General features: G+C 39.1%; 1 protein-coding gene across 1 annotated transcript in view; it reads right to left on the reverse strand.

The window, feature by feature from the left end:
- Window positions 1-25,541, reverse strand: part of PPM1L (protein phosphatase, Mg2+/Mn2+ dependent 1L) — a 285,019-nt gene that overhangs the window by 74,387 nt on the left and 185,091 nt on the right. Inside the window, exon 2 of the mRNA XM_059163620.1 lies at window positions 15,833-16,007. Within this exon, the coding sequence (XP_059019603.1) occupies window positions 15,833-16,007 (175 nt within the window). The remainder of the gene's footprint in view (window positions 1-15,832; window positions 16,008-25,541) is intronic.

Below are 25,541 nucleotides of genomic sequence, written 5' to 3' on the forward strand. Positions count from 1 at the left end.
CTCTGGAATACTGATTTCCCCTACAGGGGTAAGGTTTACGAGGAAGTACAGCCAGCTGAAGAGGCTTGACGTTCTGACATTACATCCAAAATGGAAAATTAACACGCCTAATTGTACTCTGAGCACTCGACCTTCCCACATTTTATTTGCAAATGCAATTACACCAGGCCCATAACATTTTCAGGTATGATTTTAAAACACATGTAGGCCTCCAGATAAGTAAAGTCTAAGTGCAAAAATCAAACACATCTCTAATTTGGTGAGGTCATTTTAATTTTCTTAGCTCTTTAATCTCAGACTGAATCTCGTGTAGATCAGAAAGCAATTTTAAAAGAGTGGTAGGTAAAAAAAAAAAAGTGCATTCTCTCAAAAATAACACTTTTCTCAAAACATTTTTTAAAAAATCTAGCCACAGGGCCACCTAGGTGGCTCAGTCAGTTTGGTGTTCAACTACAGTTTTCGGCTCAGGTCATAATCTCAGGGTCCTGAGATGGAGCCCTCTGTGGTGCTCTGGGCTCAGCAGGGAGTCTGCTGCATATTCTCCCGTTCCCTCTGTCCCAACACCTGTTCGTGTGTGTTGTCTCTCTCTTTCTCTCTCAAATACATAGATAAATCTTCTTTAAAAAAATCTAAAAAATCTTAAAAAACCCCAAAAACCTTAAAAAAAATCTGCCACAATGAAGGAGTTTGTAGTATGTGGGGGAAAGTTCTTTTTCAGTTCCATCCTCTTCTTGCACTAACACTAACACAACGAGAGACTCACTTGTTTACTGCTGTTTTCTCTAGGAGCAAAGAATTCTGAGGTGGTAATGTGGCAGGAGAGGAGAAGCCCACAAGCATGGGGAATGATGGTATAGTAAAGAGTGGAAAAGACAGACAAATTCAGTGACTTCTTCATTTTTGCTTCTTTACTTTTCCTCTACACAAAAGAGAAGGCAGCCAAGAAGAAATAAAGGAGAGGAAACTCTTCACTGAGGGCAACTCTTGGGTCAAATGTAAAAATAATTTCTCTAGCTATTCTATTCATCTATTTTGAAAATGAAAAACAGAACAGATCCTCAAATTATCTAATAAATACAAAAAATTCAAATGTGATGAATTTTAGAACATAGCTAGCTAAAGGAAAGAAACAAAGAAAGAAAAATAAAGTAAGGGAATGACAAAGGAGAGACAGAGACAGAAACTACTATCAGCTAGAGATAGTATCCTTTTTTTAATCCTTTTTTTTTTTTTTAAGATATTATTTATTTTCCAGAGAGAAAAAGAGAAAGCACCAGGAGGGGTAGGGGTAGAGGGAGAAAGGAGACTCCCGCTGAGCAGGCAGCCCAATGCAGTTTTTGATCCCAGGACCCTGCGATCATGACCTGAGCCGAAGGCAGATGCTTAACCAACTGAGCCACCCAGGCGTCCCCCAGTGCCTTCATCTTGAAACAGTTAGGATACTGCTGTGAAATTGAAGCTGTAGTTTTATATCTGCAGACAAACCTGAAGGCTCTGGCCCAGATATTTTTCCCCCCGCCAAATTCTCCTGTTGAAATCCTAATATGATGTTATTTGCAGGTGGGAGTTGATTAGGTCATGAGAGCAGCACCCTCTGGAATGGGTTTAGTATCCTTTTAAAAGAAGCCAGAGAGGGGTGCCTGGGTGGCTCAGTGGGTTAAGCCGCTGCCTTCGGCTCGGGTCATGATCTAGGGGTCCTGGGATCGAGTCCTACATTGGGCTCTCTGATCAGCAGGGGGGCCTGCTTTCCCCCCTCTTTCTCTGCCTGCCCCTCTGCCTGCCCCTCTGCCTACTTGTGATCTTTCTCTCTGTCAAATAAATGGATAAAATCTTTAAAAAAAAAAAAAAAAGCCAGAGAGAGCTTCCTAGCCCCTTCTACTGTGTGAGGTTGCAATGAGGAGGCAGAAGTCTATGGGCAAGAGTAGGGCCCTTACAGGATCATGCTGACATCTTGATCTCAAACTCTAGAGTGCAGAATTGTGAAAAATAAATTTCTGTTGTTTATAAAACCACCCAGTCTGTGGCACTTGTTACAGCAGCCTGAACAGACTAAGATACTAGGCATTTATTAGGAAGTTCTAGAAGGAAAGTTCATCATCAATGAGAAGGGTCAGAAGTAATATTCAAAATATTTAACAACGGATACATTGATGGCATTGGCACTGGCCAAACAAAACACAAGATGTAGTTGTGGGAAAGAATGCTAGGTCTAAACAATCCTAAGACTATCCAAGTGCTGAGTGTGGGGCTGAACGCTCTGGCTTTGGACTTAAGGGAAGCGGTGTAAAGGTATGGATGAGAAAATGAGAGGCCAGGACGAGAAGGGAGGCGAAGGAGCTGGACGAGTTAAGAGTAGATACTTTTACAACTCAGACCATGGTACCTCGCCTCCAAGATGCCCCCAGTGATCCCCACCTCCTGGTATTCATACCCTTGTGTGGTCCCCTTCTGCACCGAGTTGGGGTCAGTCTTTGTAACCAATAGCATATGGCAGAAATCACGGTATGTCACTTTCAATATTAGGTTATAAAGATCGCTACTTCAACATTGGGTACTCCCTTGCTCTCTCTTAGATCTCTTAGAGGGAAGCTTGTGGAGAAGCTATGGGGAAAGAACTGAGGCCTGTGCCAAGAGCCACGTGAGTAAGCTGGAAAGCAGTAATTCCAGCCCAGTCTTCAAAGACTGCAGTCCTGGCTGACAACTTGACTGCAACTTCACAAGAAAACCAACCAGCATTCTGGATCTTCAGAAACTGTGCGAGATGATAAACAGTTATTGTTTAAATCTGCTAAGTTTTGGATTTGTTATGCAGCAAGAGGTAATTAATACATAGGATTAGGAAAAAGCAAAACCAAAAACAGAGTACCAATACACTTGAGGAAATGCTTTTCCATTCAGGACAGCACAAGGAAGAAAGAGGAGGTTGACAGAGCTAGTATTTTGCTGGTTTTTGTTGTGCCATCTGTGAGAAGTTAGTTTCCGCACAGTAGAAAATAAGTAATCCTCTCTACCTTGAAGGGGTCTGAAAAATGCCCTTGTATACCAAACTAAAATTATGCCAAGTTAGGTAACAACAAAGGGAATAACAGAAAGGCCATCACTTAGAGCATCTACCCTCTGTCCATCATTTTCTATACATTATCTTTAATCCTCATAAAAAGCCCCATAAGGCATGATATTATCGTAAGAAATTATCTTGAAGCCAATCTGGATTCAAAGCCCAAGCTCTTTTCATTGTGTTACTACTTCCTTGCAAGAAAATCAGTAGAGGTTTGGCTATAGTTTGGGAAAGAGAATTAGACGAAAACGCCAGGTAAAGCAGCAAATCAGGTAACTTGTCAGACACAGGAAAATCAGGTGCAGGTGAGGCAGAGGCAACTACCAGGGAGAAGATCAGAAAATGGTGAATCCAATCCAGATTCAGAGGGGCTCATGCATCCCGATGTTTATAGCAGCATTATCACAATAGCCAAACTATGGAAAGAGCCCACGTGTCCAACACCTGATGAATGGATAAAGAAGATGTGGTACATATATACAACGATATATTTATTACTCAGCCATCAACAAGAATGAAATGTTGCCATTTGCAATGATATGGTTGGACCTAGTAGGTGTTATGCTAAGCAAAATAAGTCAATCGGAAAAGGACAATTGTATTTCACTCATGTGGAATTTAAGAAACAAAACATGAGCCTAGGGCAAGGGGGAAAAAATAAAGAAGGAAACAAACCATAAGAGATTCTTAACTATAGAAAACAAACTGAGGCTTGATGGAGGGAGGTGGTTGGGAGTTGGCCTAAATGGGTGGGCCCATTCCAGAGGGTGCTGCTCTCATGACCTAATCAACTCCCAAAAGACCGCACCTGCAAATAAGGAGGGCACTTGTTGTGATGAGCGCTGGGTGATATACGTAAGTGATGAATCACTAAATTCTACTTCCAAAACCAATGTTATACTATATTTTAGCTGTAATTTAAATAAAAATTTGAAACAAAAGAAAAGAAGAATCCACATCAGCTTACTGTCCATGAGTCCTATTCTCTTTCAGGTAAACTTCCCCGCCTCCTCGCCCCCATACGGCTAGCTCACACTGTACTCTGGCACCAATGCTGGCTCAGGACACAAAGACTTCTAAGAACCCTATGGCAGAAGCCCTGGAGCCCAGGTGTTCATTGGCAGGGTACTGAGCTGGTCTCACTACTGACCTTCTCTGACCTTGACACTGCAGTTCCATGATGGCTGACCTTGTTGCTGAGTTCCTTTCTTGACTTATTCCAGGGATATACCCGATGACTTAGGGGTGAAAAGCTTTACTGAAAATAAGAATGACTTTCAGCCTTATTATATTCTAATTTTCAGCATTGAAGATAAGAAGGGAAACGTACTAGAAATTTTATTTATTTTTTGAAAATTAAAAAAAAATAGAAAATGCATGAACAAAAGTTAAAAATTTGAAACAAAACAGTAAGAGGATAAAAATGTAAGTCCGTTCCCCAGCTTCTCTCCAGAGTTGCCACTGTTGTGGGTTATCTACGGGAGGTAATTAATTTTTACACATGTGAAAAGCAGGATCTCACTGCACCACTCGGGTTGAAGAGCCCAGGTACTTGAATTCATTAGCCATAAAAATGAGGATTAGTCAATTATTTTGGTTTGAGCTGGGAAGCTGCCAACTATTACATCAAACAAAATACCCTCTCCTTTTGTGTTCTGCTGTCTGTAAGATTTTTCTATAAATGCATTTGAACACTCTCTGCATTGGGTAGAGCCACATGCTATACCAGAGCTTTGAAAAACATGAATAATGTATCTGTGGCTTTTATAGATGGTTGTTATGCAAGAAATGACAATAAGACAAACTCACATGTGTTTCCTATGAAGTTTTCTTTTTTTTAAAGATTTCATTTGTTGTGCTCCTATGGGACATCTCCTAAGTACCATTTTACATTCTTTTGGTCCTATCTCTTAACCTGGCCCCTGGTGCAAGGACTGGTTCAGCCCAGATACAGCCTTGCCCTGAGCCATTTCTCACTTGTTTCCTTCCCAGGAGATTCCCTGATGCTAAGGTGTGGGAAGCCTGCAGAATCCACTCAGCACTCAGGCATAGGTAAATCAGAAGTGCAGAGAAGTTCATGTCTATGGCACTACCGTTGAAAAATGAGGAGTGGGACTAGTAGCTAAATGCTTCCCCTTTCCCCTCCTGGTGGATGATTCTGGAATGCAGTTCATAAGCTTCCTTTGTAGGCAAAAGCTGCAGTCACCCTCCAGGGAGGCCAAATCCATAAAGTGTCCTCATATTAGCTTTTCTTTGTTTCTCTTTTCCCTTGCTTCCTTTCTTACTCCCAAAGCCCCTCACTCTCGTTCTTTGGGAAGGCATTCCTAAATTAACTACTTGCACTTGAGCCTTTTGTTCTAGGCTCTGCTTTAAGGGAACCCAGGCTGAGATAATGTTGCTCAATGTCCCATTTACAAGGTGTCTTTTGAAAAAGTCTACCTAAGCTTAAGTACCAGAAAAGACATTGTCCCCACTGAAAAAGTTTTTATTTTGTCGGTTCTTCATGGTTAGTACATTTGCTGCCTTCTCTTTTTTGGCCTTCCTTTTCTATTTTTATTGGAACTTCATCATTGTATGGGTGTATATATTGATTGTATGTAAATCCAACTCTGAGGAAGCAAGTAGGATATAAATAACAAGAGTCCCATTTGTGTTAGTTACCTCCTTGAACGAGAAGGACTTCTCGAGATTGGAGGAATGGAAGCCCAGACTTGGAAAAGGAAGATGCTGTTAAGGTGTCATTTGGAGGCAGGTCTCTCTTAGAAGACAGATTTACAGAGACAACAGTCAACACTAGCAATAAATTCAAAGGGAAAATAAAGTCGGCAGTCCTTCCCCATTTCTTAGATTCTCAGCGCTTAGCCAAAGCCCGGTACACAGTGGACGTGTGTGTTGGACGAACAGTGTTGGTCCTAGTGACGTCTCTGTGGTTGATTTACAGTTCCTGGGGAATGACAGCAGAACGACAGTAGCACACTCAGGTGGCTCTTGAGGGGAGGTACCGTAGAGCTTCATCACACCAGCCTCGTCAGAAATAAACCACACAGCCTTGAGACAAGGACATTAACTAAAGAAAGAAACACACAAGAGAATTCCCCCAGGCAAGAGAGGGAGGCTTGAAAACAGTGCCTTTCAGAAGGCAATTTACCAAATGAAACTTCCGAGTGTCTAGTAGCTCCCAAAGATTAAATTTAACATTCTTGCAAAATGACATTAAACAGCAGTCCAGCTGCCTATGATTACAGATCTACTGAGTCTGAAAGTCAGCCAGAGGATGCATTATGCTTACATCTCGCTACTGCAAATGGACGGTCATGGTACATTAGAAATTCCGGCACTTTAAAAACTATCCTATTTTTCCCTACAGACTGAAGGTTTTACAATTAACTCGGATCTCATTAAAATTTATTACAAGCATTCCAACGAAGTCTGTAGAATCTCCGTTACAAAATTCCAATAGTGCGGAGAGGAGGAGATACAGATAGTTATCAGCAGCCTGTCTCTGGCTGGCCAAAGCCGTCTAAATTGTGACCACCTGGTCCAATTATTTTCTTTGAAGTGTCCACATTTTCTTCAGTCCTCGTAATCAAATACTACTTTAGAGCAGGTAATAACATTACTTCCCTTGTGGCAAACAATGACAACTTGATTAGAAAGATAAACACAGCTCCACTGAAATGTTTTAATCACGAGAGGTGGCCCTTCCTGATTCTAAATCTCAATGCTAGCTTGCGGTTTCCAGTATTCTCAGCAAAGTTCTTCAAAATCTAGAATTTGATTCTGCACATTACAAAACTTGGAGCAATGTCTTTTCAGAGTGGATATGAGGGTTTCTGTTAAAAATGCAAGAAGAGGGGCACCTGGGTGGCTCAGTGGGTTAAGCCTCTGCCTTCGGCTCAGGTCATGATCTCAGGGTCCTTGGATCGAGCCCCCCATCAGGCTCTCTGCTCAGCAGGGAGTCTGCTTCCCCCTCTCTCTCTGCCTGCCTCTCTGTGTACTTGTGATCTCTCTCTCTGTCAAATAAATAAATAAAATCTTTTAAAAAAATTGTAAAAAAAAAGAAATGCAAGATGAAGTTGGGGAATGTGATTTAAAAAAAAAAAAAATAACTCCCCGCTATACCACTTCTACAAATTCAGTCTGAATTATCTTTTCTTTGAATTTTGGAGATCTCATAAGGAAATAGGCAATGCTGACAATGTATTGATGTAAGCTAATTCATTAAGCTGATTAATATTAGTTGGAGAACAACATGTAAAATGTGGAAAGTGAGGGCACCTGGGTGGCTCAGTCAGTTAAGCATCCAGCTCTTGGTTTTGGCTCATGCTGTGTAGGGCTCCACACTCAGCATGGAGTCTGCTTGAGATTCTCTGCCCCTTCCCTGAATCGCACGCACACACATGTGTGCTCTCTCTCTCAAATAAAGAAATAAATCTTTTAAAAAATAAAGTTAAATGTGGAAGGTAATGCTATGGCAGAGGTCAAGAATAGATTCTGGCGTATAATCACAGGAAGCAAAGAAGAAATAAAGCATTAGTCACAGTAAGGCTACCTTTAAAATTGCAAGTGACATTTGGATTCTCTTACGATTTTCTGATTTAAGAACATTCTTCATTCCAAACCTAATTCTTTCCTCCTCTACACATTTACTATCTTCCCAACACACCCTCTACAGCACTGACTGCACTGTCCTCTAGTTCTATGTTTCTAATGCTGTCTCTGCACACACACACACACACACACACACACACACCTGAGGAGAAGGACCACATGGTCACCTGGGCATTCCCAGTGGCAGGCACCATGCCTGGCTTGCAGGTGCTCAATGTTTACAGTGTGAATACACAAATAAACCAATGAATGGCAAATGAACTAAAGGCAGAATTACACATTGGTAAAGCTGAGGGCAACTGAAGAAAATACCTAATGCAATGTCCTTTTGTTTTAACAGTGGATGAAAGCAAGCAGAGAGAGGGGCAATGTCCCATCACAGACGTGGAGATTGGCCCCAGGGCTCATAGATCACATGTCTGGATACTTTCCAACAGCTAAGGCCTAGAGTCTTCTAGTTTGTAGATGGCGGTCACTTTGTTACTACTCCCTGACCCCTTATCTTTTGGCTTTTGAAATCCACGATAAAAAGGGGGAAACAGAAGAATTATAACTGAAATTCAAATTAGCATGGTTATCCTTGTCCAGAGAGTTCTCAGCTTATAAGTGGATTCTGACTACCTATTTTAGTCTTCTGCTCCCACTGTTATATGACTAATAATTGGCTGCACTACAAAAGTCCTCTTTATGTTTTTGTTAATAATATTACCATTCTCATCTTTTCACAGACCTCCAAATTCAGGGATTCTATATGGTGATGATAACTGAAATGTGGAAAAAAAGGGAGGCACTGAGTGCTGGAAATATGAAAAGATTATGTGAACTGTTACTAGAGCATATCCACTCCATAGGTTATTATGCAATTATTACCAATTACTTTTCCAAGTAGTTTATAAGAGCCTAGAGAAATATGACTACATTTCAGTCTTAAATAAAATATATATATAATATATATATTATATATATATATATATAAAATTGGGCATAAAGAACTAAAACCCAACAGAGAAAAATGAGTGAAAGTAATTATGCTAAAGATGGTGGTTACGTTTAAGTGGTAGAATTAGAGATTACCTCTTCTGTTTTTCCATTTAAAAAAAAAATCCTAAAATGTATTTCTATTACTCTTAAAATGGAAAAATAAAACATTTAATTTTTTACAGAATTTCATTAGTTGGGGGGGCACCCAGGTGGCTCAGTCGGTTAAGCACCCGACTCTCGATCTCAGCTCGGGTCTTGATCTCAGGATTATGAGTTCAAGCCCAGTGTTGGGTTCCATGGAGCCTACTTAGAAAGAAAGAGAGAGAGAGGGAGGGAGGGAGACAATTCAGAAGCTGGTTCACAGGTGGCACAATGAATACTGAATTTCCCTTAATAAGTTTCTTTTGGGTCTCTGTTTTTCCCTTTTTTCCAAATCCCATCATCAAGGCTCCAGCAAGACTATCTTTTAAGCCCAGAAATGAGATCCTGATTGAAGATACAAGGTAAGGAAACCTTAGTGCTACTCCTTCCCTCAGGACATGTTTGAGAAGCATACTGAGAAATTCACTCTATTTGTTAGAGTGAAGAACTTCCTGCAAATGCCTTTTACTGCATTTTTTATGTTCTTAGAAAACCCAAAAGGGCCCTAAATAATTCACAGTCTCTTTCCTGGGTTTGGTTTCCCGATAGGTGTTCATTTTTTCCCCCATGACAGTAAATAGCTTTCCTTTTGAGATCACTGATTACTCTGACACTAATGGCTCAATTAAATCGTAGGTGTAACTTTTAGGTAGTGTCTATTTTAAGAAGAATAACATAAGCTCAATAGGAGGTAACCCTCTGGCTACTTCCTAAATTGCTTAGAGCACATTCTCCACCCTTTTTAAAAGCTATTTCTCCACAATGTGCATTATAGTACTCGGTGTATCTTCACAGCAGGTAGCTTTGCTTGGACACAGCTCCTGGGAATTTTGAATGCAGAGCTGCATCAAGGGAATCACAAAGCCAAGGCTGAAAAAGTAATGCTTCTCTTTCTTTCTCACCTCCTCTGGGAAAGTTGTAGGTGATTGTCTGACACTTGTAAATGGATCTGCAGGTCCCCAGCTTTAACCGATGCCCAAATGAACACCATAAACAGCCGGCTGAGTGCTGTCCTTCTCTCATCTGCACTCTGTTTCACTTCCTACTTGGAAGTGCTCTTTCTATGAGGTGGAAACATACGCTAGTCGGAAAGCTAAATGGGTTTCTAGTGAACTGTCCAAACAGAAATAAAATCCTTACTGGTCTTAGGTTTAACTCTGAGAAGAAGCTCTAATCAGTAACTTCGGCCCCTGTGTCTTTGGCTTGCAGCGAGATGGCACGACTGGGCAGGCCACCCTCGACAAGTACATTTGGCTGTTTCCCAAAGGAGGAGGTGGGCAGCTCTTTACTCCTGTTTCCCATGCCTCAAGGGTTTTCTGAGTGTGAGGCAGAGAATATAATTCTCAAATAACTGGGCCCACTCTCCTCACAATTCCCTCAAACATAAGGCATTACAAGCCACACCACTTTATCCTTAACAAGAGAATGTGTAGGTTATTTATTCATCCCCAAACTAAAAAAACAAAACAAACAAAAAACTCCTTAAAAACAACTTGAGATTATTTAGAGAAATAAGAATAATATACCAGCATAAAAATAAACAATACAAGGAAAAATTCCCTTTTCTGTGATTTCAGCCCTATTTAACTTTTGCCCGCTATGACAAATTAAGAAAATTTATGTTAATCACACTCTGTGAGACAGTGTGAAATGCTATTTTGATCTCTTCTCAAATCATGCCACTGCTTTCTTTGTAAATGTCTCTTTGCTAAATTCAACCTACTGAAATGTGTATGAATCTGTACTTCAATTCAAATAAAAACATTAATAGATCAAATGCAAAATGTATCCTACTTCTTGCTCTGAATTTTGCTTAGTATTAATAAGTGCTAATAAAAATACCTAAGCTGTCTTAATGAGAACCCATGAATGATGGCTCAGAACCTCTCCTTCCAAATCTAGTGCTTGATTCTTACAGTCTCATTCCCCATCCCACTAAGAAAAGTATGTCTAGGCATTTTCATGTGCAGATGCCAGAAAAGCTGAAAGTTTTTTTTTTTTTAGTCAGATATTTTGTACAAATTACACAGGCTACATGAGAAGAGAAGAGACATTCAATAGAGCAAGCAAAAGGTTCAAGATGAGACTACATACAACCTTGAAGAAACTATGGCAATCTGACCTTTTTTCAGTGTCAAGGGACAAGTTACAGTTTTAGAAATGGAGGATATCTATGAGATCCTGCACATGCCTTCTTTTAAAGATTTATTTATTTATTCAAGATTTATTTATTCACTTTAGCAAGAAAGAGCATGAGCGTGGGGAAGGTCAGAGGGAGAGGGAGAAAGAAACTTTAGCAGATACTCACTGAGTGCAGAGCTTGATTCGGGGCTTCATCTCATGACTCGGAAATCATGACCTGAGCCGAAACTGAGTCGGGCATTTATTTATTTATTTATTTATTTATTTAAAGATTTTATTTATTTATTTGACAGACAGAGATCACAAGTAGGCAGAGAGACAGGCAGAGAGAGAGGAAGGGAAGCAGGCTCCCTGCTGAGCAGAGGGCCTGATGCAGCACCCAGGCGCCCCTGAGTTGGGTGTTTGAACAACTGTGCCACCCAGGTGCCCCTATGCCTTTGATTTATGGGAAAATAGGCCTTAGGGAGTTTTGGTGACTCACTCAAGGTCACATACCTGGTTGGCAGTAGAGTTAGAATAGAGTCTGGGTCTCTCTTGGTTCCAAGAGCTCTTTCAATTATACCACAAAACATCTTTATTCCTGTCAAAACTTAAAAATAAACCACTTGGATGAAAATCTTTCTAAACTGGTTTACACAATTCCTATTTTTATATACAAAATATAATTAACATTGTCTGTGAGTCAAGGTCACTACTATGAAGATCAAGGACGTCAATTCTATAATACAGGGTATGAATGCTGATTTCACAGCGTATAGTGCAAGGCTGAGAATACGACAGCTGCTTCTGTGGATTTCTGGGGATTCACTCTACTCGTATTTCTCACTGCCCTCAGTGTCTCTGCTCCAACTATCATCCCCTTCCAACCACCTTCTAATTCTAATTTTAAACTCATGTTTTCTAAAGTCCATTCTCTAAAGTAATATGAAATACAGTCAAATGCCCACCATATCCATTGCAGCAGAAACAAAAACCAAAACCATAAATGTCCAACATAGTAGAGGAACATTTAGCGAGTAGTACTTTCAAGAATAGAATATTGTGCCACCATTAAAATTATCTTCACATAAAGAAGTTTTAATGAAATGAGGAAGCATTTACATACTAATGTTAAGTGAAGAAAGCAGAATATAAAACCACAGAATATCAACCATATTATAAAAATGTTTGATGAGAAATACACCAGAATGTTTACAATGGTAGGATTATTTATAATTATTATCCTCTTATACCATGCTGTCTATTTATATCTTTGTCTGCAAAGTCAGAAAAAGAATTTTAAAAAAGAAAATATCACGTTGGAAAAATGTAACCTAATTGGTCAGAACAATATAAAATAAAAATATATAGATTCTAGGTGAGACTCTGAAGCCTCTGTTATATGAGCTTGTCCATGAATTCAGCAACAAAGGATGGTTGCAGGTGATGTTTCCTTACTTCCCATTCCTTTGCTAAATTTCAGGTATGTCAGGTTGCCAGATATTTGAACTGTGGGTGAGTAAAGCATTAAGGTATGTATACTTAAAGGAAAAGAGAGAATGCTGAAGAGAAAAGATTAAGAAAGAGAAGGGAGGGAGAAAAGGTTCTAAGCCAATGCTTCCAGACAAGCATCTAAGGATTTTTTTCATTAATTGGTTTTTAGAAGTTTATAAGCCACAGATGGTGGCAACTGTCATTAAGTCACTCAGACTGATTTATCAGTGGATGAGCATTAAAGACAAATTAACCTCTCTAGAGACCGGGCTAGTGTCCAATTAACAATTAACTACTTCCTCAAACCAGGAGAGCTGAATTAAGAATGTGAGAACAGGGGCACCTGGATGGCTCAGTGGGTTAAGCTGCTGCCTTTGGCTCGGGTCGTGATCTCGGGGTCCTGGGATCGAGTCCCACATTGGGCTCTCTGCTCAGTGGGGAGACTGCTTCCCTTCCTCTCTCTCTGCCTGCCTCTCTGCCTACTTGTGATCTATCTCTGTCAAATAAATAAATAAAATCTTAAAAAAAAAGATTAAAAAAAAAAAAAAAAAGAATGTGAGAACATCAAAGCCTTGATAGCATGAGAAGCTAAGCAGTTGAAGCAGATGAGTGTCTTCATACAGGATGTTTATACCTGAAAGTATTGGAGATATATATCTATATCTACATAAGATAAAAGATATATGTATATATTTTTACCAATTTACCAATTTGTTATCCCAATTCTTTTGTAATATGATGAAATATTTTTCTGTTAAATAGCAATATCTTTTTCATATTTTCTTTTCTTTCTTTAAATGAAATCTTTGTTACATGCGTAATGGAGGAGGAGGCAGTATGACCTTTTGATCTGACAACACACAGTGACACTCATTATTCATATACATATACTCAGCCTCCATAAAATGTGTCACCTCATAAAGGAATGACCAAGGGCAAACTGAGCCCAGAGTAGATTTAACAAATAGATGTTGCCTGACTTCTCAAAGCGTCTGAAGATCATTTTTTTTAAATTTCATTTTCTTAAACTTTCCCTTTGCCTTCGTGAACATTATATGTCAAGAAAACACTCTTAGGAGTATTTTATACTGGTCTGAGGGACAGACAAGATCCAGATCTGTTCTCATTCAACATTAACAGCATTTGCGATATGATTTCTAAAGACTTCCCAAAACCTGCTATGTTTTATGATAATAACCCTGTGAGATATTATTAGCTCCACTTAACAGACGCAGAAAGAGAGGCTCTAACAGATAAATTTGCTAAAGACCATACTAATATTGAGCTAGAGGAACAGTCGCCCAATTTAGATCCCTAGCTCCCAATCCTGTATTCTTTCCACTGCTTCACGCTGCAGGCTTTACCGATAACTTCCATGTCAAAGTATTTGTCTCTAGAGTCCACGTACAAGAGCACCTCGGCAGATTAGTAACTGCTTAACAATAGGGCAGGTTGAGTGGAAAATGATCCCCGAAGAAGTTATAACTGAGTGGGAAGCGGTTGAGGCTGATGTTCATTGTCACCTTCGTGTCCACTTGGGCTCCCGCATCCACGCAGACTTTGTCTCTCTTCTCTTCACAAAATCATGTGAAGGACAAAAATCCTTTGTCCTTCAGATTTAAACAAGGCTGGCCCCAGATGAAAATCTGAGCCCCTTTCACTATTCCTTTACTCCACATCCCTCAGCTTACCTCTGATAGCTCGTAGCTATGATGGAACGTGCCTATGCTCCAGTTCCTCAGGAATTCTTTCCCCACAAGTCGTACACAGATGCTTTAGCTCCCCAACTAAGCTTTCAGTAAGATCTGTGTTTTTTACATCTCAGATTCCTCCCTGCCTTTTCGACACTCTCTCCTCTCCCCTGTCTTCTGACTGCCTAGGATATAGGATATTGCTGTACATTCAACAAATGCCTTCTGAAGGAATGAGAACCTGCGTGAGTGTGGGGGAAAGCCCAGCTTGATTCATAATTAGGAAGCCGGAGTCCCAGCTCTACATGGAAATGTGTGTGATTTCAGGCAGGTCCTGGTTTTCTCATCATAAAATGGTTGTGGTAACAGGAAGTAGGTGGACTATATGAGTTCTAAGATTGCTAAGATACTATGAATATTTATATTATTTTGATTGGGCTGTTCACAGCCTTACTTTTGTTCATTAGGGATGAGAGAGGAGATAAATGTGAATTCCAAAGAAAAGAATGTTAAGACAAATACAGAGATCAAATAACTAACCATGTAACAGGCAGAAGGAAGTCAATGTGTCTGGAAAATTAATAAGCAAAGGAGAACAAGAGGAGTAGAGATGTCTCGGGCTAGAAGTGTGGATGCTGTCTGAAAGGAATGTAAAGGTCTTGGAGGGTGGAATGTAAATGGGAACAGATCGGTAACTAGAAAATTGCTATAGTGCTTAGGCATATGCAGTGTGATGTTTGCTTTTTTAAATTTGCTCTTCTGTTGGCTCCCCAAACTTGAAATCAAATGTTAAGAATGTCAGCACAGCGAGATCATGCACTGCTGAGATCATGAGGAAAAAAATAAAATGCAAACCAACAACTTCCTTGTGCAAATGAAGACAGAAGTTCCTGGTATTAAAATGGGGATTGATATTACCAACATCTGGCCATTAGCAGCCTATTTTCCTATATTTTCCTCCATTTGCAGGGAAGAAGGAGCAAGTAATGACAATCTTAATCAGGCTATTTCTCCAAAGTTTAATTTTATTAAAGATTTTTAAATTCCAAGTAATACTGTACTGGTTTCACTAAAATTGGGGTTTAGCTGACAGACCTTGTAAGAGATCAAAATGGTGTTATAAGGAGGTCTGTCCATGCCTTCATTAGGAAACTCCCTTAGATGGGATGAACTTATGGCAGGTAGGGAGACAAAGTCTCCAATGGGGCATTAGGGCTAAGAATTCATCTGAAGAGCTAAACCAAAAGAAAGTCAGGTTCAGCTTGAAACTTCAAGGAAAAAAAAAATGTACCTCTTTAAAAAAGAAAAATCTCGGAAATTAAAAAATAATACCTGAAGTAACAATTGTGAGATTATCAGATGTAGGAGCGTTTAGTTGGTTTCCAAACCTGAAGTGACACTTTTAACGATTAAAGCAATAAGAGAACATGGTTCATAAAAGGCCAGAAAAAACTCCATTAAAAAAAGAGCAAAAGTTTTAAAGGGATTTGATTTAAGAGCCATTTTTAGAAACCTCTTGATGAAATTTTTGATACTAAAACTGCAGAAAAGGAACTTACTGTTAATCCATGTTATATAACTTTGAATCCAGTCTGCCCTTCATCTTCTACCTCAGAAGTGGGCCTAAATTTAACCAGTCTATAAAGACATTTCTGCTGGGAAAATAGTGTGTGCATGTGCGCATGTGTGCATGTGTGTGTGTGTGTGTGTGTGTGTATGTTAAAGACAAACATACCTGCTTCATCATAGGATACAGTCAATTTTTCTAGCATTTCTCGGTCAATTGACAGAATCTGCTGTTCAAGGATGGTCTGGTAAGACAGAACACTATTTTCTTTGTCCTTCTCGTAGTCCTGAAGATGTTGTTTAAGGGCCTCTGGGAGTCTCGATTTTACATATTCAGCGGCAGTCTGCAGTTAAAACAGGTAGAGAATCCCATTAGTTTTTCTCATCTTAGGCTTTTCACTTGCCCTCATGGGCTGCGGTGAAAACTCAAAGCACCGTGAAACAAACCCTTTAGACAAGCATATCCTTGTCATTGTCAATTATTAGACTCCACTCTACCAAGTCAGATGAATCTCCACATAGACAACTCACAGACCTCTAAGAATTTTCCACCAGGTTTAAAGGTACGAAAGATGATGGATTTGGTTTGGTATACAAAGAGTTAATACTCAGAGTTTCACCTATTCCACTGAACTCTGAGGGCCCCATGATCATAATTTTGCTGGCTATAAATCTGCCTTGCCCTTGTCTAGAATGCAGAAGCCCGTCATTCATCCCCGCAGTGAGCCCACCTATGGGATGGCGTCCACATCCCTGCTTTGATGTGCTATGCTCATTAATGCTTCCACGGGAACTCTTGTGAAGTGGATAGAAAGGAGAGTCCTCTGCTGGGGCTGATAATGGAATAACGGGATACACAGAGAATGAAGAGATCTAAGACAATGATGCCCCTTAACCTGAAAAAGAACTGTTCACCAGTGTCTTGGTCTTTACATATATACACGAGATACATATGTCATTCATATATATATAGCTTAACTTGTTTTTTCTCTACTACGCAATCTGCCCAAAGCACTCCTAACTAATAATCTCTGAAATTACATGCAATGATTTTTCAACCAGGTGAACATGTTTTCGTATGAGGCAGGAAGGAAGGCATGTGTACTTCGAAAAAGGCCTCCTCAGAGAATCTGATAGGCTCTGCTGGTGGGCTGTGGAAAGCATACTCCTCTGCCTCCCAACTGAGAATCACAGTTCAAAGTTAAACAGAACTTTGAGCAAGAAATTAAGTGACACAGAGGCATGGATGAATTGGGGGAATTCTGAAATTCTTAAAACATCTCTTTTTAGAATGCCAAGAGTTTGGCATCTCCTTGAGTGCTGTCCAGCATCATACACATAGGGTCTGAAGTTGATGAAATAAAGATATACATATATTACTTAAAATTATACCCACAATGACTGGAAAATGTAATAAAATGTAATGAAAAGGAAAATGTAAATAAAAGCACTATTAAAAAGGACCACTGTTGGGGCGCCTGGGTGGCTCAGTGGATTAAAGCCTCTGCCTTCAGCTCAGGTCATGATCCCAGGGTCCTGGGATCGAGCCCCCCATTGGGCTCTCTGCTCAGCCGGGAGCCTGCTTCCCCCTCTCTCTCTGCCTCCCTCTCTGCCCACTTGTGATCTCTGTCTGACTTGTGATCTGTCTGTGAAATAAATAGATAAAATCTTTAAAAAAAAAAAGACCATTGTTTAGATATGTGCCTAGAAGGCCCATCCACATGGTTTAATATTTTTAAAAAATCCTGTACAGCTATTAATTGCATAATCTAAAACAAGTTGAGTTAAACACACGCACAGCCATATATCCAGTAAATGCTCATCAACAGGGGTTTGTTTTGTTTTGTTTTCATTTATCAAACAGTATTCTCTATAACCTTTGGGAAAAAATGAGATAGGTCAATATGTACCTACAAGGAAGAACGTCATGGTATTACTGTTAAGGTTAAAAAACAAAGTCACAGAATACCAGTGACAGTATATCCTTTTTACATAAAGCATACATATATGCGTATGTCAGACTCCATAATATCATTTGTGTGGGAGAAGATTATTGAGGGCTATATTCCAATTGCAGAACATACTCGTTTTTTACTCTCCACATTTCTGTACTGTTTCAGTGCTCTTACTATTGCAATTTTTTTTTTAAGATTTTTTTATTTATTCATTTGAAAGAAAGAGACCATGAGCAGGGGAGAGAAGCAGAGGCAGAGGGGAAAGTAGACTCCCTGCTGAGCAGGGAGCCTGATATGGGGCCATCCCAGGATCACAATCTGAACCAAAGGCAGACACCTAACCATCTGAACCACGCAGGCACTGCACTATTGCAATTTTTAAGAATTATCTTTGGGGCGCCTGGATGGCTCAGTGGGTTAGGCCTCTGCCTTCCGCTCAGGTCGCGATCTCGAGGTCCTGGGATCGAGCTCCGCATCAGGCTCTCTGCTCAGCAAGGAGCCTGCTTCCGCCTCTCTGCCTACTTGTGATCTCTGTCTGTCAAATAAATAAATAAATCTTTAAAAAAATTAAAGATAATTTATTTTTTTGGTAACCTTCATTGTTTTCCTCTTAAATATTAGCACAATTTAAGATGAAGAGAAGCTTGCCAGAACAATGGACAATGGACTTTCCAGGAAAGTCTACTGGGAAATGGTGGGGAAAAATTATAGATCAGTCTTCAGAGTGGTCATATGCAGCACACAACACTTTTTATTTCCAGATTTACATTTAGATTCCATAAGACAGTTGTTGATGGAATTATAATTTTAAAACATCACCAAACATTGTTCAATTTCTCTGCCAGCCAGCTAGTGCAGAACAAATAAAATTATTCCATAAAATGTAAATGGACTCAGCACATTAGCACAGCATATTTAATCCTAGAATTTAATAACAATTTTCTCCCGACACTGGAAAATGAAGAGACACTTTGCCAAATAACTATTTTTAGACTCCTACTACCTTACTATTCAGTTTAACATCTGTCTATAATTTTTTTTCTTGGAGATAATCTATGAGGTACCAGAAGTTATTTAAAATGCACATTTTACAAATACTGGTATACTCTCTATTATTGAAAGCATACATATTTCCTTCCAAGTGTGTCTACTGATTCACTTTTATAATTAAAATCATCACACACACACACACACACACATGCATACATATATGTGTGTATATATACATATATATATTTTTTACTATATTGGAGTTATATTTTGGCATTTCTTTGTTTTTTTAAGATTTTATTTATTTTAGAGAAAGAGAGAGCAGGAGGAAGAGCAGAGGAAGAGGGACAAGCAAGCTTTGCACTGAGCATAGAGCTAGATGTGGGCTCGATCTCACAACCCTGAGATCATGACCTGAAACCAAGAGTTGATGCTTAACCAACTGAGCCACCCAGGCGACCTGCCATTTCATTTCTAAGTGGTATAACTTCACGTATAGAGTTCTTTCTGTTGGAAAGTGTCTCAAGAGGAACAGAAAGAAAGCAACTCTAGCAAAATACTAGATTCTGTCAAGATATTTCAAGAAATCACCTTTATATGGAGGTGATGCCCTAGATGTATACAAATGGCAGTTAAAACCTTATGTTCAAGCATGAACCTGTATTAAAAAGAGGCTGTTTTACAAATACCATATGATCTCACTTATATATGCAATCTGAAGCCAAATAAAACAAAACCGAACTCACAGATGCTGAGAACAGACTAGTGGGGTGGAGGTGGGTAAAAAGGTAAAGGTTATCAAAAGGTACAAACTTCCAGTTATAATATAAATAGTTATGGGGATATAATGTTTTGCATGGTAGCTACAGTTGATAATACTGTATTGTATATTTGAAAGTTGCTAAGAGAACAGATCTTAAAGATTCTTACCACAAGAAAAGAAACTGAAACTCTGTGTGGTGGCAGATGTTAATTAGGCTTATTGTGGTGATCAGTTCATAATATATACAAATACCAAATCATTATGTTGTATACTTGAATCTAATATGTCAATTATACCTTAATACAAAACCAGGTTGTCATCTTATTAACTGAGATTATACTTACTCCACAAGTAGTAGATAATACAAAGAAAATTTTAAATTTAAAATTTTCACTGGAATTCTAAAAAAGTAAAAAATAGAAATTAAAATTTAAAATTACTTATCTATTCTTTAATCAATGAGAAGTACTACTGGAAGTTTAAATCTTAAATTGCACATTCTTATAATCAACCATTCCAGAAACAATAATATTGTTACCATTACCAGTATTTTGCATTTGTGTGGTACTTTTTACTTCTCCTAGCAATTTATGTTATTACCATTCTGTTTGTTCAGAATAACTCTGAATTAAAGTAGACAACTTACTGGTTTGGGCCAGTCCCTCACATCCTTCAAAATTTGGCTCAAATGCTACAAATTCTGTTAGTGAACACACCCAAGAGCAGCCAACAGTCTTTCAAGTGTTTATATAAGCATTTGTATAGGTGCAAGTATTTTAGTTCCCCAGTTTAGCTGCCATAAGAACTATATCTTATACATCCTTGAGTTTGCCCATTATCTATTTCAGTGCTTTGCACTGAAGAATTTAATATCTTGACTCTATCCAAGAATCAGGTACTTTGAGATAGCCTTTGGAGAAAATCTTCTGACAGTTTATAATTCTTTGCCTGCTATCTGAAGTTGCTTTCATGATTCCAGATAGAGCCTAGGAGCCATTTTCCACTGGCAAATGGTACTTAACTACACTTACTCTTTAATTATCATCAGTGCCATTTATTTTAGGAAAGCAAACTCTTAAACCCAAATCATTATTTATATGCCAAAATAGCAAATTATGTACTTCACATACAAAGCCATGAATGAAGCTTTATTTAATGTTCCTCTTAATAATTGTTTGATCTTCTCCCTCCTTGTGTTTTTTCATCCATTTGGCAATGGGCTTGCTCCTGCTAGGGACCCTCGGAGGAGTCATGTGGACCGTACCTCAGAACTGGGCCCCTTAGTTACGGGTAAGCTCAAGTCTATGCTGGTGCCGGTTGTGGCAGAGACACCTCAGGGCAGAGAGTGGAGGACATGTAGCTCCAAGGTTACACCTGAGCAGATGGTGGAAAAATGAACTTAAAGCTTGTGAGGCAGGACACAAAAGGTTCCCAGCCAATGTACCTTCTTACAGAAGTTGTATACACCTCAAGTTCAGTCTGGAAGACAGTAACGGGCCAGAGCAGAACCTACAAAAAAATACTCAAAGGGATAAAAGAAAAGCAGAATGACTAAGGGTCTAAATTTGGGAGCTTCATGGGTAGAATGTTGATACTGTTCATCAGGCTAAAAAACTATTTACTATTATAGTGCTATGTTCTTTAAGAAACAATCAATATATATGAAAGAATGGGGGGAATGCAAAGTATTTTAAATGTAACTAAATGCTTCACAAGCCACCTTAAAATCCTGGCAACCCACCAGTTCCAACTTATTGAGTGTGTGCTGAGTAAAGTGTATTAGATCCACTGGTGCTGTGAGAACAAACCTTTGCCATCAAGGAGCCTGGAAGTATAATGTGCAAACAAAACCCACACATGAAATACTAGAAGAGCACTCTTCACAGTACAGTAAAAAACAACAACAACAAACCATGCATGGATCTTAAAATAAATTAGCATATTTATTTAATACATGAGCCATATTAGGTGCTGAACGGCCTCTAGGAAGAAAAACTAAGGATGGGGATAAGAAAAGAATCAAGAAATCACTGGAGTTTAAAGAGCACTTTTGAGGTAAGAGGCACTTACCGGAGGAAAGAAAAGCAATCTAGAAAGTAGTGAAGGAGAGTTCATAGGAAGGAATATTAAGAAATGAAGTTGTAGAATAGGGCATTTTGATTTGTAGCAGTTAGCAATAGGAAATACTGAACCTCTTAGAGTGAAATAAATGATCACATCTCTGAGTCAGGCTCCAGGCCCAGTGTGGAGCCTGCTTAAGATTCTCTCTCTCCCTCTGCTCCACAGCCAACTCTCTCTCTCTAAAAAATAAAAATAAATAAATGAATAAAAATAAAATTTACTTGAGGGGGGCACCTGGATGGCTCAGTCGGTTAAGCACCTGACCCTTGATCTCTGATCAGGTCATGATCTCAGGGTCATGAGTTCAAGCCCTACATCAGGCTCCATGACCAGCGTGGAACCTACTTAAAAACACAAATACATTTGAATAAAATTAAAACATAGAGACAAGTAAAAAGTCTGAAGAAAAGGAAAACTGGCCTTCTACACTGTAGTTGGAGTATAAATTGAACAATGTCTTTGGACAGAAAATGAAAAAATATACAAATTTTAAAACACTTTATAGCTTTTACCTAGTAATTGCCTTCCTAGGAACTTATTTTAAGAAAAAAGTTAAAGAGGCGCCTAAAGACTTGGGTGTAAACATATTTATCAAAGTATTATTCATGATCATAAAAATCAGTCTTGAAATTGGTTGATTGATTAGGGTCATCCATGCAGTGGAATACAATGCAACTATCCAAAATCAAATTATGAAAGAACGATAAATTATGTGGATAAATGTTCATAATGAAAAGCAGATTACAAAGCAAATACAAAGTTTGTATACTACATGTGTGAGGAAAAAATAGATGGAAATATATAAATATTGATCACAGTGATCTCAGAGTAGTAAGAGTTCAAGGAATATTAATTTTTTTCCCTATGTAGTTTTCTGAGTTTTCCAAATTTTCTAAAATAAAAATGGCAGGAAATGCTTGCCCACTTTCTCTGTGCCAGGCACCAAGCTGAATGCCTTACGTGTATTCACTTCTTTAATCCTCATCACAACCCTGACAGATTTCTACAGATGAAGAGACAGATTAAGAAAGGTTAAATAATTTATCTCTGGCTATGTATCAAGTGGTGGCAGGCAACACCAACTCTCTGTGAGCCAAAAAAGAAAAAAAAAATTTTTTTAATAAAGAAGGCAATGCATACTGTGGTCATTCCTTTGTGAGGTAAAGCAGCCCCAGGCCCAGATAAAGGCCCTGAGAGTAGAACAAAAGAACACTTGAGCCAAGCGTGGTGACAGATGGGAAAGAAAAATATGTAAAATGGCTTCCCTGTTGCAAAACCAGAAACTAGAGAGGAGATAGTGACGCTGAGAGTAAATGGGAAAACTGAGTAAAGTGAAACATAGTAAATTTACTTTTGAACATTGAACTGTAAGCCTAAAGACTATACCTCCACCACCACCTCTCAAAACAGAAAACCTCCACCAGGAGAACGTATTAGACTTATTTTATAGAACTCAAAAGAAAAATACCAGACAAATGACTTTGGTTACAAGTTCTAGGAAGGCAAAAGCTATTTTCAGGAAAAGATACTAGGTGATATTGAATTAAATTCTAATAGAGCCCCTATTTGGGAAAGATCACTAGCAAATTAGACCTACGCTCAAATTGTTTTAGTGCTTTTCCCTGAAAACTTGCAGAGGTCCAGTTACTATCCATTTTGAACTTTAACAGATATAAAAACAAGCTTCTGATGTCATAAATGAAAATTTGCTTGACAATTTTTACTTAGTACTGCATATTTCATAGTTGTGGGAGTTTTAAATTGTTTGCCCCTTCTTTTCTAATCAAATATTCTATCTTATTACCAATTCTAAGACTTAGTTTATCATATTTAATTTTATATTTAAAAATTTTAGGTATGGTGTTCAAAAAAAGGAAGCTCTTTCTAAATTCTTACTGAGAAGATATTTTTAAGGGATGCCTGGGTGGCTCAGTGGGTGGTGCATCTGCCTTCAGTTTAGGTAATGATCCCAGGGTTCTGGGATTGAGTCCCACGTCTCAGGGAGCCTGCTTCTCGCTCTGCCACTCCCCCTGCTTATGCTCTGCCTCTGTCTCTCTCTCTCTGACAAATAAATAAATAAAATATTTTTTAAAAAGATATTTTTAAAACCAAGGAATAGTTTTTTTTTAAGATTTTATTTTTTAAGTCATCTCTACACCCAACATGAGGCCCAAACTCATAACCCCAACTAGATCAAGAGTCTCATGCTCCACCTACTGAACCAGACAGATGCCCCTTTTTTCATCAAGTTTGTAAAGACCTGTGTTATAAATGCTAGTCCTGGAGGTGACTGGGTGGCTCAGTGGGTTAAGCCTCTGCCTTCGGCTCTGGTCATGATCCCAGGATCCTGGGATCTAGCCCTGCATTGCGCTCTCTGCTCAGTGGGGAGCCTAATTCCCTCTCTCTCTCTCTGCCTGCCTGTCTGCCTACTTGTGATCTCTGTCTGTCAAATAAATAAATAAAATCTTAAAAAAAGAAAATGCTAGTCCTGATGTAAAGACCCAATTTCAAAGCAATGCTGAAAAACTAACAAATGAGATTCTAAGTTTACAAAATCTGGAAATGCATCTTAAAAAGACATACCCACTTTCGTCTCAAGGATGGTCTAGAGTACGCTTAAAAAAGAAGTTTCAGAATTTAGTATCTTTCAAATTCTCTGATTTTATAAATTATTCTCCCCCTTTTGTTTTATTTAATGCAAATGTGTGTGTGTACACATACTCAGCACACACACAACTGTAATTTAGCTGAAAGAAATCCTCCATTGACATGAATGGAACAATTGATGGTAGCACCATTCAGCCTATATTTATGCCACATATACGTCTGACTTGGAACACACAGAGCTATTGCTTCAGATGAGTGCTGACTGTGAATGAACACAGGCTTTTAAAACTGGATCAAAAAGAGACTAAAGGGGCTGATCCTTGGCGCCACGTTATCCTCAAACACAATAAGGGGCTGGATCTGGCTCTAAGCACATCTGATCAGTGACCCTTTAGGTGAGAAGCAGACTTCAGTGCTGATGAAGACCTCTGAGAGAGGTAAGTTGGAAATCAATTCCGCAAATACTGAGTAGAAGAAAAGCTGAATTTGGGGAAGTGGTGACCCAGGAATGACAGCTAGGTGTTCACAAGATAAAGGAGAGCCCCGAAGGGAGATCCTTCAAAATTCGTGCCACAGGAAGATGGAAGAGAGAAGGGAGTAGGTAATATTTTTACTGCAGACAAGGTTTGCCTGACCTTGAAGGGAAGTGAGGGTGCACGTGCTGGTTTGGCAACAGCCAGCCCACAGATCACACATTAATTTACTTAGGTCCACCTTGGACTCCATCTTTCTTAGGGGAACATATCATTAATGTCTGACAACTGCTCTGTGGCTCCGGGCACTTTAAAACAAAGTCAGAGTGAATGCCCTTGCCCACCAGCAAGAGGACATAAGGCAAGGGAGCTGTTCCTCTCTCGCACCTGCCAAGAGCCTCATTTCTTGCCATTTTTAGTCTCTGCCACTTCTAACCTGGAGGGGGTTATTTAAATAAGAAAGGCATCTGTGAGAGGACCATCTTGCACTCCTGAATTCATAATCCTGGCTCAAGAAGGTGAACTTGATTCCTCCAAGAGAGACGGCATCAGGAAAAAGTCCCAGGCTCAAACCTGAAGTATATAAATGAAATCCTTTGCTTATTAGGGAGATTTGAGATTGCTCTGGAGGACCAAATCTGTGGCTGTGTAAATGTTAGTCAGTCATGTGACAAAATGACCACCTCAGAGGGCAAAAGACTCAGCAGGTGAGGGACTTGAAATCATATTACCTACTTAATATGGAGATTGAAGTTTTCATTTAGTTTAATCATAAAGGTGCTGACTGCTAAGTTATAGATTATTCAGGACGATTCACCTGGGATTCTTCAAGTGACAAACCTTTAATAACTTTATCAGTCATCTGATCCATATTTGATCTCAGGCCTTATTCTCATAGCTCCAAGCATGTCAGAGTGTGAAAATATATCTCAAATTCCACTCCTTGAATGATGGCTTCCCAGACTGCAG

This window comes from Mustela lutreola, chromosome 2, assembly GCF_030435805.1.
Source record: "Mustela lutreola isolate mMusLut2 chromosome 2, mMusLut2.pri, whole genome shotgun sequence".
NCBI lineage: Eukaryota > Metazoa > Chordata > Mammalia > Carnivora > Mustelidae > Mustela > Mustela lutreola.